Genomic DNA, 19121 nt, shown 5'->3' with positions numbered 1-19121 from the left:
TCCTCTGCTAGCAATATGTCAGGGCAAATGTGTCCATCAAAATGTAGTTCTCAACCATCTTTTCACAAGGAGCGAAACTATACATCCTTATATAGGGTAATGTAGCATTTTCCGTTATACGTATGTCACATTTCTTCAATAGCTGTTTGTTCAAATAAAGAACCCCATGTGCCCGAGTTTACAATTCTTAACTCGATAGCCTTTCTTAATAGGATTTAATAGTTAGGATCAGTTTTGATAGGGAGAATATGAATGCAGAGGAACTAAATACATATACCCAATCTTGACACATAAATACAGTATATTTATGTCCTAGAATATTGTTACTACATTATATCCAGAATAATAAAAGATATTATAATACATACTATAAAAAACAAACATATCAAATTCAGACCCCCTTAGTGAGGTTGTAAACAGTATGGGTACACCAGCCAACCTTGAAGTGTTGTTACATTTACCCAAAATATCCATACTAGTTATGTTACACCACACCAGGCTGATTAAAAGGAACTTTTTACAGGACTCTGCTTTGTTCAATATTAACATAAGGGATATATACCATCTGCATTTAATAAGAACAGAGTTAAAAAATAGGGAAAAAAAACTTTCTGGTTTCAAATTTGTACTGTAATTTTTGACTAAGAAGTGTGTGTGTGTTTGGCTATAATGCAGAATTATGAAAAATGAATGCATCATACAATTAAGATAAATAAAAGTTTGAGTTTTCTTTTTCTTCTTCTTTGTATTTCATTGTCAATACCAGAAGAATGGACTCTTTCCCACCTAATGTTCCAGGATAATTACTATGAATACTAGAATGCTGTATTTGCAGACCTCTTAAAAGTTTTTGAGTATTCCTGGATTAATACTCCAGGAAAATTATATTTTATCATTATTTTTACACTATGCATATGTCCAGCTCTTTGGAATTTACAATAAGTAACTGAAATAAATAACATAACAAAAAAACCTAATCTGTGTCTACATTGATTTTAAATCATTTCATAGAATGCTCAATTTGTAGGTGAACATAAATTCCCATGGGAAGTTGAGATAACCAACACTTTCACATAGAAATTAATTATTGCCTTCACATATTGGCTTTGTAGTAGCGCAATATATAGATAGATACTCACCTGTAGCGCTTGGCAGGAGATGAATGAGACAGACCTACAGTGCCATCCACTAATATTTATATAAAAAAAATATGTAAAAAAATGGTTAAATATGTGAGTGCCGCAATTATTGACACTTCCATGAATTCATACAAGAAAAATCTATCTGATGTATAGTCACATTGATATTTTACATTTGGGTGACTAGGAACAAAAATTGCAATAATTAAGAAGTTCTAGTCAACTGGAAATGTTACGAATCAACCTGGAAGAAGATGTTGTAAGTTTGTCAGACACTACGGGAACTTCAACTTGGAATGGGTACTACGGTCAGGTGAAACCAAAATGGAGCCTACCTCATGCTCACAGTTAAATATGGTGGTGGCTCTTTAGAATGTTTTTGGGCTGACTGTAAATTCAAGGTTTACTGACCATAAAATCAAGGTCCTATCATGGTCATCCTAGTCCCCTGACTTAAACCAAATAGGAAACATGTTGGGTGGAGAGTCCACTAATGTCGACTTCACAGTTTGAAGGATCTGGAGAGATTCTGTATGGAGGAATGGCCTCAGATCCCTTGTTGTGTATTTGCCAATCTTATCAGGCATTATAGGAGAATGTTGCCACACATATTTCAATTATTTTTTTTTTTGGATAAACTTGTGTTAAGCTTGCAATTGTTTGATATCAGGGAGAGCAAAGATTTTTTGGTGTGTATTTTTTTTCATATTTACCCAGGGTGCTAATATTAGTGGAGGGCACTACATAGGTGTCCCCTTCTCACCCCAACCCAGAATCCTTCTTTTTGGGTTCACTCAATTGGATATTTCAGCTCCTGCTTCTTTTAAACAGTAGGGTGAGATAAAAATCACAATGTTCTAATAAATGTAATTTCAGAACTGTACTTAAATGCAACATAATAAGGCAGACTACACTCTGTCTAATATAGAATCGCATTAATCAAAGCACACAGCATGTTACATTAATTCTCTCTAGATAACCACATAGTGATCATGAATAAAATCGATTGATTATACTATTATTAAATTATTTATAGTCAAGCAGCATTCTACACCATACCTCATGTATGAGACTAATCAACACTCAAGGTTTTGTTCCCTTACAACTGACAAGAAGTATTTGTTAGATGCCACCAACGGATACAATTCTGCCTCCTTGTTAGTACTGCTTAATTAAGATAATTTCTTTAACTAAAAAAAAAAAAAAAAAAAAAAGAGACACAAGACCACTTACGACTGACTTTCAGGTATGGTGTAAGCCATCAATTTTTGGTGTCAGCTCAATATTTTTTATTTTTTAATTTTTAAACATTTACTCTTTATGGTCATCAGCTGGATTGGTCTTATTTAAAACACACAAAATCACCAAGTCTGCAAAATGAATATTTTATTGTTGGTACTGGGCATGGATTGGCAATAAAACAACTTTTATACATTGCACGGCAGCCACTGGATAAGTGGTAATTTACCGATTTTTTTTTCTTTTGCGTAACATATCCAGGCATAAGATTTTTTCCAAATGCCATGCAAAAAATGTTAACATAAACTCAAGACAACTTCATGACTATGTTTACATCCTTGTAAGTACAGTACGAAATTGTATATTTGAAGAACTACAAGGTCACGATGTAAAAGCCTCTTATTATCCTCGCAGACCATTCTGGCTGCTGCGGGGTAAATGTAGAAGGAGATAAGAGTCAACGGGGAATTGTCAATGGCATATAATCTAGACCAACTACAATGAATGAAAGGCTGAGTCTCCATCATGGCCTGTTCTAGCTTTGGCCATGTTCATCCAACACAATGGGAACTGGAACTAAAAACCTATTAGACTATCCAAGAAAGGAGAAATTCTCTTAAAATTACAATGTTTCACAGGAACCAGTATATTAAAAAAGACAATATGAAGGGAACTCACACAACACATCCCAATATCAGAAGCATTAGAAAAATGTTAATAGGAAAAAAAACAACTGGATATAGCGTCTTCAGGGCTCTTTTTCTACATTGTATCGAAACTACTATGGTGTAACAGGAATAATTATACTAGGCACATCAGATGAGAGTGTAAAGGTGTTGGTGGTATATTTTTTGTTCAGTTTTTGGTATATGTTGTGTGGGCTCTCCTTAATTCTTTTTCTTTACTGGTTCCAATAAAAGCTTTGTGTTATTAAAAAGGAATTTGACCCTTGAACCAATTGGTTGTCAGAGGCACGACCCCTCCGATAACCAAAGAGCTGCAAATAAAAATGAAAATGAATCCAAAACACTGTTCACAAATAAAACACAGTAACAAATTGCACACAAGAACGCGAAAAAAAAAATCTCCAACGTGCCTGAGGAGTGAGAAACAGAATACACCCCACACCGATCTGGCACTGACGTTAAGTGAAATAAAATTATTAGCAATGAGCTCTAACCGCAGCTCGTTAACATAATATGTTATTGTACGCATGATTCCTAGCAGGTATCTAATAGGACCCTCGACTCTTTAAATTATATTATAGTTGATATACATATAAATATGCAATTCCTTCAGTGTCTAAATGTTCCTGCTCACAAGTGTCCAAAATGCGAACACGTTTATAAATATGATACAAGTATTTACAATAATCATTTCATATACTGTAACTGTGAAGCTAAAAGAGAATCTTACAGAGGGAATGGATCACGGCTTTACCTGAAGACCTCTATAATGGTAACATAACACAATGCTGGCCTCTTCCTACAATATGATAAAACTCGGAAAACGGAGATACACCTTGTTGAGCGCAGGTGTAGCTCTGCCTTATAAAATAAAATTATGTGCTTATATAAAAAAATGGGATTATATTATGCAGGGCTTGTCTTCCGGAAAGGAAGAGGCATGGCACTGGATGATATGATCGATGGAGAAGTTATTATTTTTTTTATTATTATTATTGTTATTATAAAACCCCCATACCCACTCAAAATTACCAAAACTTAAAAAAATATTGCGAAGGAGCATTTTTTTTTTAAATCTCATATAGGCTAACCTTCATGCCAGGAAGAAATTGACAAAGAGTCTCATAATGTGAACAAAAACTATTCACATCTTGGAATTCCTTTATACACTGCCTGCCTAAAGTATTTAGAAGACAACTTTTCTGTATTGTCAAAACTTTTTTGGTGACTTATTTCATACATTGTATGGTCCGTTCTTGTTTTTCTTGCAGTAACCAGGTCTCTGCTCTTGTGACTATGCTCCCACCACTTTGTTAGATAATATAAATGTAATAATAATAATTCTTTGTTTGGAAGTGTATCTTTCCTGTTTTCTTCAGTGGTGGTGGATTGTCAATATCAAAACACAAGAAGAAGCTGGTGAAATGAATGCTATGCATAGATATATGAATGATGGGCTTGGCTTGGGAAGACTTATTTTGGCACTAAAGGCAGAAATAAAAAAAGTGCTATTTTTCTCCATCTAAAAGTTTCTGAATTGTTCCTACGGGACTGAAGTTATGAGCACCCTACTGCTTGCAACGTCAAAATAATACCTGAAGCATTTACTTAAAAAGCTCTCTGTATGGAGCTTTTGGGACTTGTGCAGCTTGTCCAGAAAAAGACACGTTTGTTACGTTTGTACTTTGGAGTAAACTAGTTCAGCTAATGATTACTAAGCTACAATCAGGGATGTAGAAACAACACAGAACAAGTAATTCCCTCTTTCCATCGAGCAGGACAGGAAAAGGTACTGTTATAATGAGGTAACAGACAAAGAAGCCCATAAAGGTTCCTCTTGCAGGCAGAACAGTATTCTGGTCCGCTGAAATCCAGCAGCAATCCTGTCCAATGAAAGGAAACATAAAAAGGCAATAGTTGCATTCTTCCAGTGCAGAGGAATTACCGGCTGCAACATCTGAACGGCGGGACTGTTTGATGCATCTAGAGCAAGTTAAAAATTATAATTGTTCATGTGCTATTTCTCAGAATTCAAGCTTGCTCAATGCTTTAGAAACGCCAACAGCCTTGTTAGTCAATACACAGAAGCGAATAGAAGGAAAAGGCACAGAGACTCAGATCTCATTGATTGTTCTCTCTGTCGGCCGATACTCCGAGCTTCCCGTTGAAGACACGTAGAACGACTGAGTTTTCCTTTTTAACCGGGCTCTCTTGTTAGCTAGCGTGAGGCTGCGCCGGCTGGAACTAATGATTTCCAAGATAAACTTTTTGCAGTCCACGCACACCTCCATGGTGCTCCAATCCTCCATGAGCTCTTTCGGAAACTGAAGTTCTTCATCTGACTTGTCTACAGACTTTGATTTGGACGGCAACCTAAAAAAATAAACAGAACCATCCCATGTGAGCCTTTAGCAGCCAGAAACAGAACAAAGCCAAGAGGCCCTATGGCTCCTGGTGTAATAATTCACCTTACCAATTTGCACATTATACATATTTTACTATACATTTGTACTGCACATTTTATGTTATTCAGGCATACACTAAATACATTTGTGAATGTGTTCCAAAAACGAATAACTTCATATTACAAAATGCAGGCCCGCAGCATCAAAACAAGATATAATACACGAAAAGTAGAAAAGCACAGTAGAAAACAATGATTTAGTATAGTGCCCTCCATACCAGCATCGCAGAGGTTTTAATTCTATAAGTCAATAAAAGGGCTTTAACATCACTCACCTGGGCAGGCTTTTCATTGGCTTATGGTGACTCGTGGAGGGCCTTTCTGGTCTCAAAAAACTGTCTCCTCTTTGCAAGGCAGAAGGTCCCAAGGAAAAAATGGGGAGGGTAGAATATGGCTTGGACGGTAAACGCATCTATTGCAAAAGAAGAATAAATACATTTTAACACACATAATAAATCTACTTACTAAATCAAACATGAACTTTTGAGACACATACCTTTTTGCAACACTGTGAGCACACAGGCCTTTAAAAAAATGAAAAAGAAACGTCAGTCTCTGTTCTATAAACATCTTTTTCTGCAAAAATACTCCCTTCCTCTGAGATTGCCTGCGTTTACATTTTAATAGTGCCATCCAGCTACACTTGGTGGTCTGTATCCTTGGCATATGGAAAACCAGCTCCATCAAAAACTGCAACTCCAAGTTTAGTCTCCTTTCAGGAATGTCTCAACGTTGGGCAATTAAAAAGATAGAACATTATCGTCTGGCCAGGAAACGCACCTAATTTTTCCCCATTTTGAGTGCCCTTTTAATTATGCTTACTCTGATAATGCTTCTGAAGATTACTTTGAGGCACTCTTGACTCCAGTAACTTGCCATAGGGTAAGGGATTTAGGGCTGCTTATTCTTGGCTATGCTGGTGGCACACCTATTTGCGTTCTCCTTATTTCCCTCATATAATATATATTTTTTTTAAACGTACCCTCTAAAGAACGGAATCCTAGAGAGTTGACTCATGCGGTCTTAATGATAGGCCTTTCTTTCTAACACAATACTTTGAGTTGTAGGCAAATTACTTATTACTCAAGTATATATATATAATCATGCAGATAATAAAGTATTACATACTCATCAAATACCCTTACCTTTTGCAAAACTGACATGTGTAAGACCATGTGAAGAGGGAAAATCTTTTTGTTCGACAACAGAAACAAAGCTGCGGAAAAGAGAATGGTTGTCACACCCCTGGTCAAACTATTATTACAATTATTATTATATTACAATGCTGAAATTATGAATTTGAAAAGTGTAAGGAAAGTTGCTGCGCATACTATATAGTAATAAAAAGTGAAATATTCCAGTTTCCCCAGAAGGCAACGGGCCTAGAATACTGTTTATATGATGAAGGCGAGAGCCTTTTGGTTATAGGAAAGATGTTTACAGAGGAACTAGGAAGACATCCCATTGTCTAGATGCCGTTTGATCCATTTTTAAACAAAGCTCTGGAAAAAGCTTTACGTATGCAGCACAATATATCTACTAACCGTAGAATAAGCGTGTGCATTCTTTTATTCTTTATACTTAGCATATCTATTCATCAGGCTTTCAGTTTTCTTTACTATGGCTCAATTCAAGTAACAAGACTCTAGATTCTAGAGCATGACTCAAGGAATTCACATTAGCCATTGGATCAATCTCCTAAATTTATGGTCTATGGCTAAAGTGTCTTATGTTCAGAAACCTGACAATACAAAGCATAAGAATTTTACTGAATGAGAAATTGTATGAATGAGAAATGCAAATAGGCTGGGAAGCGGTACCTTTCCTTTCTTCAGGGCGTTGTAGACATCTTTATACTGCTGAAACTTCTCCAGCTCGGCCTTCACCAGCACCTGCCGTATATGCATTACTTCCTCCACTGTGAGGGCCAGGCATTCTACTGGATAGCAAAACTCCTCCTGGAATTCAACAGCCTCATTTTAGAGGGCATATACCTAAACTCTGGGGGTTTGTCAACCATCAACCAGACACCTCAATTAGTATATAAGAAAGAGAAAGTCCCCTGGACAGCCTGTGTTGTGAACGATGGCTTCTTGGATTTAACCAAAGCAGACATGATCTCCATTGATGGGAAGGCTGTCCAGAGTATTTGGGCTGCCACACCTCCTGAGCACTTTATTACTGTTCATAGACCAATGTAGCTAAGTTATCATTGAACATTATTTTTGCTTTCTTGACAATAAGTCTGCACGCCACAGTCAGTCGGAGGTGGGCAGAGCGATCAGATAAGTGTTAGTAAGCAACCTCAAAAAAGAGAATTTTATGCTGTGGTAGTGTTCCCAAAAACTCTGGCAATTAAAAGGGGTGAAAATGGTAAGGGTAAAAGTAACAGTAAAGGTGTGCCAAAGGTATATAAGCACCACATCCACCACAGAATAAAATGCCTCCTTTAACAAGCAGATTGGCATCATTGTGCATCTATGTGAAAGGCAGAGCATTTGGACCCGTGTCTACGCTGTTCTCTACCTGCTAACACCATTATGCTAGTCTAAAGAAAGCAGCTAGGCTTGTCCCTGGCTCTGCCTTTTCACTAGACAAGATTGGAGTAACACACCATGCAAACATTAGCATTTATAAGCCACCTTCTATTGAACCTTTCATCTTTATTATCTACATATCGACCCTTATGTTTCTAGACGGTATATGCTTTCCAAACACACGGTCCAGCACCAAATGTGTTAATCACCTAAAAATCAACCTGGTTATATTGCTCATGGCGGACTAAGGCTTAAAAGAATTTATAAAACATACCCCGTCGGGTACATCCATGGCCTGCAGTCTCACCTGGTGTGTGGAGAAACAACTGGTATAAAAAGGTGTTTAGAATGCTCTATAATTGCAAACAACATTAGGATGCCCTGGGTTCCTTCCATCTGCATGTTATATTCATCTCCCTGTCACATTCTCCTAACACACTAAGCAAACAGATGATCTCTGGTATGTAATTCCAGCAGCCATTCTAATCAATTCTGACCAAATGGTCATTGCCAAGATGTTGAATTCTAGGTTCTGCAGCTACTATCCGTTCTTGGTTGGCTTAAAGTTCACACTGCCCAAGGCAAACATTTCAACAATAGCTGGCATACCATACAAGGTGCTTCCAACACCTAATAGGTCTCGGGTTAGACTTCACCTATAGTATTTTGTGCAGTTCTGGAGACCCCAACTCCAGAAAGGTATAGACTTTTTGGAGATAGTTTAGAGGAAGGCCACTAAAGTGGAAAGAATAAGGGATCTTAATATTTATAGTATGGAGGTAGGAAGAGAAATAGGAGATGTGTTAGAACCATTTAAATACTTAAAGGGATTCAACAAGGGACAAGAAGAAAGTTTACTTCAAGAGAGATATGAAATGTTAGAACTAGAGTTCATTCTCTTAAACTAGAGGGTCAAAGGTTGAGATGTAAGATACATAAGAAGTTTTACTTTATTGAGACATCGGCCTCCTATCACTTGTGGTAGAGGCTAATACAGTGGGGGAATGCATTTACTGCATGGGCATTCTTTGCCTTTAAAGAAGTAAGTAGTGAATCATTTCAACACATAAGTCCAAAACGATGTGCAGAGTATCAGTAGGGCACAGTGATTGTCGGTGTGAAACGGACGCTATGCTATCCAATGGTTTGTTGTAGTAGCCGGAGTTAACAATATCATATATCTTATTTTCATGCAACTGAAGTGGACTTAATGTGACCCTTGTTAATATGTCTGGTATTAGAGTATTTCTGTATTAAGGGCATGGGATTCCTGCAGTTAGGCAAATACATGTAAGGACCACTTGCCACAGTATGTAAGACTAAAGGGTTTTAACAAATACATAAAATTAGTACTGCGGGTCAGCGCTCTACTTCTTAATACCAGAGTCCCAGTCTTCTGAATTATAAACCATGTGTCCTGAAATGAAGAAAACTGGAATATTAAAATGACAAATGTATAAAAACACTATAAATTAAGAAGGGTGCAAATGAGTTTCTGACAAAATGCTAATGTTCTTTTTTTAATCAATTCTCTTTAAAGAACACCACAAATTTTTCACGCAGCATCTAAGATTGTAATTAAAAGTATCTCTGAGAAAAATCAAAATTAATCTAACAAGCTATTCATAAAATGATCCTCATCGCAGAGAAATCCTCCCGTAGTACGATATAGTATATTGACTTCCACTTCTTGTGAGAGATGTACTAAACTAGTGGTGTAAGCCCCAGAATCATCACTGTGGAGGTTGTGGCCAAATATATAAAATCTATGCCTCCATATCACATAGGATGAGATGAATAGTTATCAGTTAGATGTCCTTATGAAGATTAACAAAGAGAGGAGCAGATGTAATGTTCTTATGCGCGAACTTAACCTTCTATATAACCTATATATCATCTTAATGTATCTGTACCACATACAAACGGGAGGTGCTTTTCTGTAACACTGGAAACATATTCTGGATAACGAGGATCATTTTATAAGTGTGTTTATAAGTCCAGATCGGTGTCCACATATCTACATATCTGAGACTAAGGCAATGCGTTCACTGATACTGCGTTAGAAATTTGCTGTCCTTTTCAAGTATGATTTGGGGTTTTTTTATGCAAGATGATTGGCAGGTCAAAAAATCACAAATTCCCCATCCAAAGTTACATTATGTAGGTACCAGCGCCTCTGCTGCAAGGATACTGCAGCCAAGGCGCCGTTAACGCAGAAGGAAGGACAGAACAATCATTTTCAGAGGCAAACTGGAGGTGAATATGGCAAACCTGGGGTGCTCTCCACCTGCTGGCATAAACTCTCTCACACAGATAAAATAAAGCCCCTGCTGCCCCAAACATGGCTGCTTCAAAAGGATGAGAGCCCAGCAGAGAGGTTGTGTGTAGGGTGGAAAATGGCTGTCGGAAGGTCATCCTTGGAAAGAAACTGGTTATCCTAGGAACCTAAATAACAAACAGGGAGGAGAATAAAGGGCTTGTCTGCCAAACTAGAGCACAACGCTGTGCTACCTACTAGGAGATCATGCCGAGCCGTGTAGGGGAAGGGGCTTAAAAACAGGCAAACTTTTTTCAGTCAAAGCACCCTGGATCGCCAACCGGACATTCTTCCCAAGATCTTGCAGGATAAATAATTACCTCATAGCTCCCACGATTAGATTAAAGACAGTAGTGGGTCTAGAACATTTCTCTTTGCGCCATGTAGAGGTTATAAATGAAAATATCAGGTAAGTATTTTTCCATGCTTGTGTTTAAAAAGAGACTTGTTAATCCCAGGAAAGAAATAACATTTGATCTATACACTAACAAAACAAAAAGTGTTAGGATATATATATATAGTAAATCATGTTTTTGGTAGGCAGAGTGCACATCTGCATGTACTTAATATGTTCCAAGAGTATGCATATCAGATGCATGCAGATACACGCATGTACCTCACCAGCAACCTTCCTTCTGCATTACCTAATATAATGGTCCTCTCTCCCAGTGTTCCCTCTAAGCTGTGCGCACATAGCTTGTTTTAGAGAGCGCACACGTCCAAAAATTTTGCTCTGTGAAAATTTTTACACAAGAGAAATTTTCTGCGCAGGCCAACTAAGAAAAATTAGATGGAACATTGCTCTCTCCATACTGTATTTATATGATCTTCCCATGACAGACGCGCTTTAATGCTCACCCCCTACCTGCCCTCATCATGCTTACTGCTTAAGCTCCACTAGAGGGCACCAAATCTCTACTAATAACCAAACCACACTATCACACCAGCAAACATGCTTCTCTTAGGCTCTGCTCTTCATATTTATGAGCACCTCTCCCTGTTACACAAGAGGAGATCTTTATCGCTAATTTGGAAAGTAACCCTGCATCTCCGGGATAATTTCAGGATATAATCTGTACATAATAGTTGTCAGTGATACACAATAGGATGTGGGTGTTTTCTAAATAGGGCTGTTTAGTGATTAGAATTATCTTGGAAACATGGTACCGCCTGTCGTGCAACATATGTTAACACCCTTATACAAACATGCCTTTTCCCCCTCACACTACATGTAATGCATATCTGCCCTCAATGTACAATGTGTTTCTCGCGCGTCTCCTCGATACGCGGATTACGCATACGCACGGTTCACTGGGGTAGACCGAGACTTACTCTCTGCATATAGGGTGCACCCTATTATTTAGGGTACTACACCTTTCCATGTTAATCAAACAAACCTTAGAAGAGCCACCTCTGTATTCTTTAATTTAGAGATGTAATCACATAAACAAGACAAAGAAACGTTTAAGACGCCTTTTCTGTTTCCGTGGCAACAACTCGGTGCCTACCTTGTCACATGACAAACGTGGATGAGGCAAAATTTGACATGACCGAAGAATCATTTCTGGGAAGGGTTTGGACATTCAAAAGAACTATGAATGATGTTTCTGATGATGTAAGACTTCAGCAGAGTCGGTGAATAACTGTAATTATCAGTGTAAGCAGGGCCAGCCCTTGTGAGATTCTTCTGCGAGGAGAGTTAGCCACGTTGTTGAGATTTAATGTTTCATCCCACCTCAAGTGACCCCAAATTTTGAACAGTAAACAAAATCATTCAGTGCATAAAACGTAAGTTTTCCTACATTATGAGGCTGGGATGAAACCTATGACAGCATTACTGGGCTTTAAGGCCAGCTGCTGATAAATCACATAGGTGTGCACCTTTGCAGCCTGCGGCCATCTGTTAGGTATGTGGGAGGCTCGACTAAGGCCAATGTGTCCAACAGCCCGCATGTTCGTTGGTAGCCTCTTCCATCAGCACGTAGCCTTCTGACATTGCTCGCTTCATACATAAATGCAGTGTTCTTGTACATTGATACAAAACCGGTTGCTACAAGACACTACTTCTACATTTCCTCATCAACAAACAAAAAAATATAAGAGCTTCTTTTGGTTCAATTGTTGTTTTCATCGACAACTACTAAACATGTCAGACTTTGTCAGGCCCATTCCCCAATAACAATTTCTTTAGGACCTGTTCTAGAACCAAAGCTATCTCCATTTCCCTTTGCTATAATGCTTTGCATATTGCGCTCACTTGTAATTTCATTCATCTATAACAAGGACTGGTAAAGATATGAAAATACATACGAGGCGTAATAATAACTTCCTGTTACTGTCAGGAAAGTTACGCAGCTAATAGGAATGCAATGCTTTGTTCACTGAAACTGCCCATTGCATTTCTGGCTGGGTATCACAGGTGCCGTTGCTTAAAAAATCATTAGGATGACAATATCTTTAACCCAATGGATGGGACACAACCCATGAATATCATAGGTGAAGATGGATTGGATATGATGCCTGACTGGTTCCAAAGTTAGATGGAGGAAAGTTAATTGTTGTTTTAATGATAAAAACATGCTTTTGGTCACCTCACAAGCAGGGAGGCAGACACAACCCATTCCAAGGATTCCATCCTGCTGTGACCGCTGCTTACCAGAGATCTGGAGCTCTGCCGGGATGGGGGGAAAAACTGCCGTACATTGGTGGGGGTCTCCTTTTCTATGGAGTGACGTCTCTGCGGGGCTTGTCGCCTCTCTGGTTGAGGTGTTGAGGAAATTGGCAGAAATCTGGGGGGTGCTGAAGAGAAACAGACATCATGTATCGCTGGTAAAATGTAGCTGGAAACACTATGCGTCTTTGTACTACAATAAAACAATTGCTGCTACAAAAAAAGACTAAAAAGCTGACATTTTAAATTTTTTTTTAAAACAAATGTTTTAAAATCTATTGAAGTGTACAACCTAAAGAACGCAATGTGTCAGGCTCACGACGATCACAATATATCTATAAAATTTGGGAGGAACATCTAAAGACATGGCCGACTACCGCGCAAGCCAACCCGGCTGTTTCCTGGACTGTTTCCTGGTTGCTGCTGTGTTACACAAGCTATGCTGTAATTAGCCATTAGTCACATGAGATGTAACATGCAGGGGTTAACAGGGTGAACAGGTGTGAGGTTAGGGTGTAGTTGCTCTGTGGCCTTGCGGGGACAGCAGTGAATAAGCCTGCGGCCTGGGTTTTCCATGAATCCTGTCATGCCTGAGTTCTCCCCTAAATGTCCCGGCGACTGCCGACAGCAAGTTAGTGGTTCCTGCTGTGTTTGGGGCTATCTTTATTTTAACATACAATTGCTTCCCACTAAAAGTATTAGGGCGTGTATATGAAGATGGCCAGACATATTCAAATGATGACCATGCTGGGATGTGTAGGTCAACCATTGGGGGGGGGGGGAAATCACATTCTAAAGAGAAACCAGAATACACATTCGTGTAGGAGAAGGAGGGGGGTCGAGGTTATTTGTCTCTGCCTACTAACTGCCTCTTTCTTGTCTACTAGGGCTAGTATCACCACTACAATGTTTCTCCACCTCTTCCCACAAGAAGCAGGAGGGACCAGCTCTCCGAAGCACCAGCCCTTCGAAGGTCCCTGGTATGATGGTGCCAGCTTTGATTGTGTAATAATAATTGCAAAAAAATATTTATTATAGCCACCTTAAAAAAAAAAAAAAAAAAGCCTTACTTCTCCGGCTTGCCCCTTCCGGTGATGTGTCTTCAAGGTGAGAATTAGACCCGCTGCTGCTTGTGGACTTGTGCACAAAATCCTCCTGAAATAACAGCGTAATTATATAGTTATTCAGAAGCTAACCTCACGCTGGCTGACAGAGGAGATCGCTATTCATTGGCAGTGTGGGCAGCACAATATGAAGAATTCCAGCTAGAAATGCCAGCAATGCCACTACGAAAGACAACAAACACAGATTCCAACAAATAACTGCTGGAGATAATAATGTAGCCAAATGACACACTTTACACTTTGTTACATTTATTTCCACCTTAACTTTGTTTGGGCAAAAAAACTTCATGGGAAGAAAGAAAAAAAAGTTACACGTCGACAATAAAAAGTCACAGCTTTACACATAGGTTTAAGACAAAGAGTGATAAAATAGACCAAAAGGATATAGAAATGTGTAACTCCCAGCATATTGTTCAATGGAGAATTCCAGGTATTTCATAGAAAAAGTATGATATAATGAAAACATGACCATCAAACTGTTTGTGTAAGTATCAATGCCGCTATAGTGTTCTACCATAGCATTTCACTAAGGCAAGCCATTATCATATGAAGCTGGGCTATATGAAGGGCTATTTTCCACGTTTAAATATCCAGGTAGGCAGCTCTTCAAACAACATTGGTTCCTCTTTATATTTGTGACTCCTTAACCGGTCTGAACGGACCTCAGGAGATCCTCAGAACACACTGGAGGAACTTAAGGTCCACACTGAGATTCCCCACTTCATTCACTAAGGACAAAAAGTAGATTCTCTGTCATGAACTTTCCTTTTAACCATGCTTTACTATTAAACTATGATAAAGTAAATTGTGTTTCAATCTTCCGCTTTATCTATCAATACTCGTTGCCAACAGGACATGGTGAATGCCAGCCAAAGAGTGTAACGTGAATTATGTTTATATCTTAAATGAAGGCCAGACCCACTAGGAAAAAAAATGAATAAACACTAATCCTCTTTTAGTTAATCTGCAATCCAGATACGTGTTCCACTCACCAACAAACCAAGTTTCTGGTAAAAGAGAAATAACATTGAATGAAGGGAGTAATTAAAAGACAACTAACGTGCTGTCATACAAGATAACAGGGAATACTGAGAGGCAGGTAATGAGTGATAAATCTGTTTCTTGGTCTAAGTATGGTAAACCCAACAGCCCAGATGTTGCTAAATCACATTGAGCATTATCCTACGCTAACCTCTGCCGCACAATCCTCTGCACACTGCTTTAGTCTTGGCAAGATCCATTCATTGTGCACCTTTCTATACATCGTTAAACACAATGCCACACATACACTGTTCACTTCAAACCTTCTTCCGTGCTCTTATTCCACTCGAACCGTGTAATGACAGGTCTCTCAGAGGACACGTACAGCCATGTCCTGATACTGTATAGGAAAGAAACTGCCAAAAAGAGCTGCGTGGAGAAGATCCAAATATGCCAATTCATGTTGTTTTGTGTGCGTCACACAAGTCTACTCATTGGGTGAGTCAGAAGCTCCACGTATTCCAAACGCTCAATAGCAGACAAAAAGATGTCAGAATTAGCAGAAGCTACAGTGGTCTGGCACTGACTGCACAATTACTAGGAATCCCAGCAAACAGGAAGACATGATGCATGAGTAGAAATGATGAGTAATTATCTAACAGACCACGAGTTCAAAATACTGCCAAATTCACACACAGGTTTGTAGAACCGTTTGTGCAACTCTTAAGGTGGTTTGGAAAAGTAGAAGTCTTTTCACGCAGAAGGCAACAAAATAATATTAAAAAAATCCTAACGTAACAAAATAGCTAAATTAAAACTAAATTAAGTATAAAAAAACCAGAATAGTGTATATGTCTGAGCAGACACCTGCATTTTTCTGTAGACTAGTGTAGGTTTGTTGCAAGTAGTCTTCTATGGGGATTAAAATGCATCCTGTCTGCTGTCTAGACTTGAAAAACAAAGCCATGTCTGATACAGAACAGGTCGGAGGACACATTAATAATATTTTGTGTGTGGTAGGTGTGACAAAGCATACTTCAGAGTTGATTTGTGTACAAAAAGGCACATTTAAATATGGCAACGATGCAGAACATACACAATGACGGTCCTCTTACAGAACAAAGGTTTACATGGCATAGATATAATGTCATGCACATCCTTGCATATTCCTATACTATCTAAGGTATACTGCTAGGGCATGGAGTAATATTTACTGCATTATGAACAGAAAAAACTGCAAAGATCCCGCCTGAATGGTAAAAAAAGTTTTGCTTTTTTGTGTGGAATATCTCACCTCAGACTCGGAGCTGTCTAATTCCGCCAGCGTGGGGGCCTTCAGAAGCCTCTTCCTCTGGACAGTGACCTGGGCAGAGCGGTTACGAGTCTTGGATTGCGGAGTGACGCCTCCATTAAACACTGAGCTGTCTGGTAGTTTTCTCTGGACCGGGGTCGACACATCTAAGATATTAAAACATGCAAGCGTTCAGATTCCGTTATGCTCCCCTGTAATTTAATACGCTGTTTACGGAGCTTGACATTCCCAAATTGGTATCCTGATGTAAGACTGCACAAAACCAGAATGACACCGGAAAATATATTTTTCCATGAAAATAAAGAAACGCATATTAAAAGATCATACCATATAAAAGTATTTTCTTTACTCCACCACGCAATAATGTTTAATCAATCTGCGCCTAAACTTTGTACGTATGTGCAAGCAATTGCGAGTATGTTGTGTAGAAATCCACTTTTTCTACGTTGACGTGAACATAGAGCATTCATAGAAACAATTTCTGTTTCTGGAATTATCTAGACTTTATCAAGGGGTCATAAAAAAAGTACAAAATTCAATGCCTTGTGGTGGAGGCAACAACAAACTCTAATAATTACCTAATTTTGCTACTAACTATCTGCTAACCTGAAACAGAAGGGCAATGTTTTAACATATGCCAGTAAAATAGTCTAAGGGTCTACCACGTCACCCAATGGCAATCACCATTCTACCAAACCACTTCAATTTTAACTGTTCTCTCTACACATGGGTACGAAACACCTTTCCATTATGCTACAAAGAAGATATTACTTTATAATATATAATAAGACAAGGTTAATTTGTGGGACAGCAATTTGTAACCAAGTTGCAGTGAGGTGTTCCCGTTCTTTGCCATACCCCAACTTGCCAGCTTCCCTACAACACGTGTGCAGTGAATAATCCAACCATTGTACACACTAACCCAAAGCAAGCTGCATTATGCTTAGAATAAAAAATCAGCGCTAAATTACCATAAGTTAACTATAGACATTCTATGATGTAAAGCAACATATCATGTCCCTGACCACCCCTCCACCTTGCTTAACGTGTCATCAGGTTGGTAAAGGAGTTGGTTTCCAGTGGAGCGGTTGTCTCCTGCTGTAACAGATCCTCGGTGTTGTAGGTCACTATTACTGCTATGAGTTGAAGAATACCTTCATGTAAATATGCAGGGCCGTAAAAATCCCAGGAGCTAGATAATACATCTTCTAATATCTTCCTATCAGTTCCCAATGTCATCAGCTGTATTTTAACCCTTAAAAGCTGGCCCTATGATAAACATTTAAAAAGCATGCTGCAGAAATGTTTCACTATAAGAAGCTGAATATTTTAGGTCACCGATACAGAGGCATTTTGGTTTATTTTCAGAATGCCTGATCTGAGTGTAAATCCACTTCAAAATAAACTCTTTAGTTAGTAATGTCAGGAACAGCACAGAACATTCCATGATTCCAGACTATTCTAGAAGAAGAACATTGAACAGACACAACACGGCACCATTTCTGTACAAACCATAAGAATGGGAAAATAGGAAAGAAAGAGTAGATAGATGAATAAATGAAAACGATTTCTACCATGGTCATCATGGAACTCACTGGCATAATAGCGCATGGTCTAATTAAATGAAAACAACACACTGCGTGAAAAATAAGGGTCATTCTCTCAACCAGGAGCGAGCTGTCAGTAGGTTCAATTATTTCCACTCAACTGTGGGTTATGAACTTATGAAGGATCACCTCCAGAGCAATTCTCCTATAAGAAAGGCAAGTAAGTGACCCTTGCCGGAGAAGCTCATCATAATGATTGGTGAAGTCAGGGACAGGAATATCCATCCTAATGCATCTCCCCTGCAAACTCATGGTTTAGACAGAGCACCTCTATGTATTAAGGGGAATGTACTTGCACCATCATGGCAGCCAACATCTTGCTGATTGGACTGTGTCACCTAGTTTCTATGGTGACAGGGCCACTTTTACATCTTTGCACCATGATGGATTTTGCATATTATGACTCTAACCCTTCTACAGGGTCCAGAAAAGAACATGCTGGCTTAATAACGGATAGTTCAAGAAACTTTCATTTGCAAAATCAAATTTGGCATTTTCTTTTTCTTCATCTGAAATACAATATTGTCCGGATTTAATTGAAAGAAGTGCAAGAAGTATTTCTTAAAATCTGGAGAAACCCACTTCTGACCATGGTAGAAAGGGGGTATATCTCTAAACATTGTGTGCTTCGCACAAATGGAAAAAAGTGTTGTAACAGCCACAAATATTGCCAGGTGCAAGTTTTACCTGACATGTCAAAACTGTAAGACATGCTAAGGGGCCGCATTACTGGAAAAACAAAAATAATCCGTTAGGACAGGTAAACAAACAAAAACTTTCAACACAGAGGTATTTCAGATTGCGCGGTCTCATGCTGACAAGATCTGAAATGTAAACTTTTCCATGTGTACACCCACACTATCAGTCAACACCAAACAGTCTTTAAGACGATCTTTGGCATCCAAATCCCATGTGTCAGAGAATTGTTAAGCAGGAGGTAATGCAAAATGCTCTTAGTGAACCTGTGTTCTTGAGGACACCTGTGTGATTCAAGTCCATTCCACTATCAATGGTGTAGAAATGAGCAAGACTTTAAAATTGAGG

The 19121-nt window shown here is 38.7% G+C and overlaps 1 protein-coding gene across 5 annotated transcripts in view; it reads right to left on the bottom strand.

Moving 5' to 3' along the window:
- Positions 1-2508: 2508 nt before the first annotated feature.
- The window catches only part of SPIRE1 (spire type actin nucleation factor 1), a 62025-nt gene continuing 45412 nt past the window's right edge, over positions 2509-19121 (bottom strand). Inside the window, exons 9-18 of one of the 5 annotated variants that reach the window (XM_053466187.1) lie at positions 18765-18806; positions 16453-16616; positions 14124-14208; positions 13039-13181; positions 10337-10510; positions 7349-7486; positions 6674-6744; positions 6025-6052; positions 5804-5940; positions 2509-5437 (exon numbers count right to left, since the gene is read on the bottom strand). In XM_053466187.1, coding sequence (XP_053322162.1) covers positions 5179-5437; positions 5804-5940; positions 6025-6052; positions 6674-6744; positions 7349-7486; positions 10337-10510; positions 13039-13181; positions 14124-14208; positions 16453-16616; positions 18765-18806 — 1241 coding nt within the window. In that variant the 3' untranslated portion in view covers positions 2509-5178. Of the gene's footprint in view, positions 5438-5803; positions 5941-6024; positions 6053-6673; positions 6745-7348; positions 7487-8339; positions 8373-10336; positions 10511-13038; positions 13182-14123; positions 14209-16452; positions 16617-18764; positions 18807-19121 lie in introns of all 5 variants that reach the window. The other 4 variants (XM_053466189.1, XM_053466190.1, XM_053466188.1 and 1 more) reach the window with 4 other exon arrangements.

The sequence above is a fragment of the Spea bombifrons genome, chromosome 5 (genome assembly GCF_027358695.1).
Source record: "Spea bombifrons isolate aSpeBom1 chromosome 5, aSpeBom1.2.pri, whole genome shotgun sequence".
NCBI classification, from domain to species: Eukaryota; Metazoa; Chordata; class Amphibia; order Anura; family Pelobatidae; genus Spea; species Spea bombifrons.
Note: the sequence above shows the minus strand (reverse complement) of the source record. Positions and strands in the feature narration are given on the sequence as shown.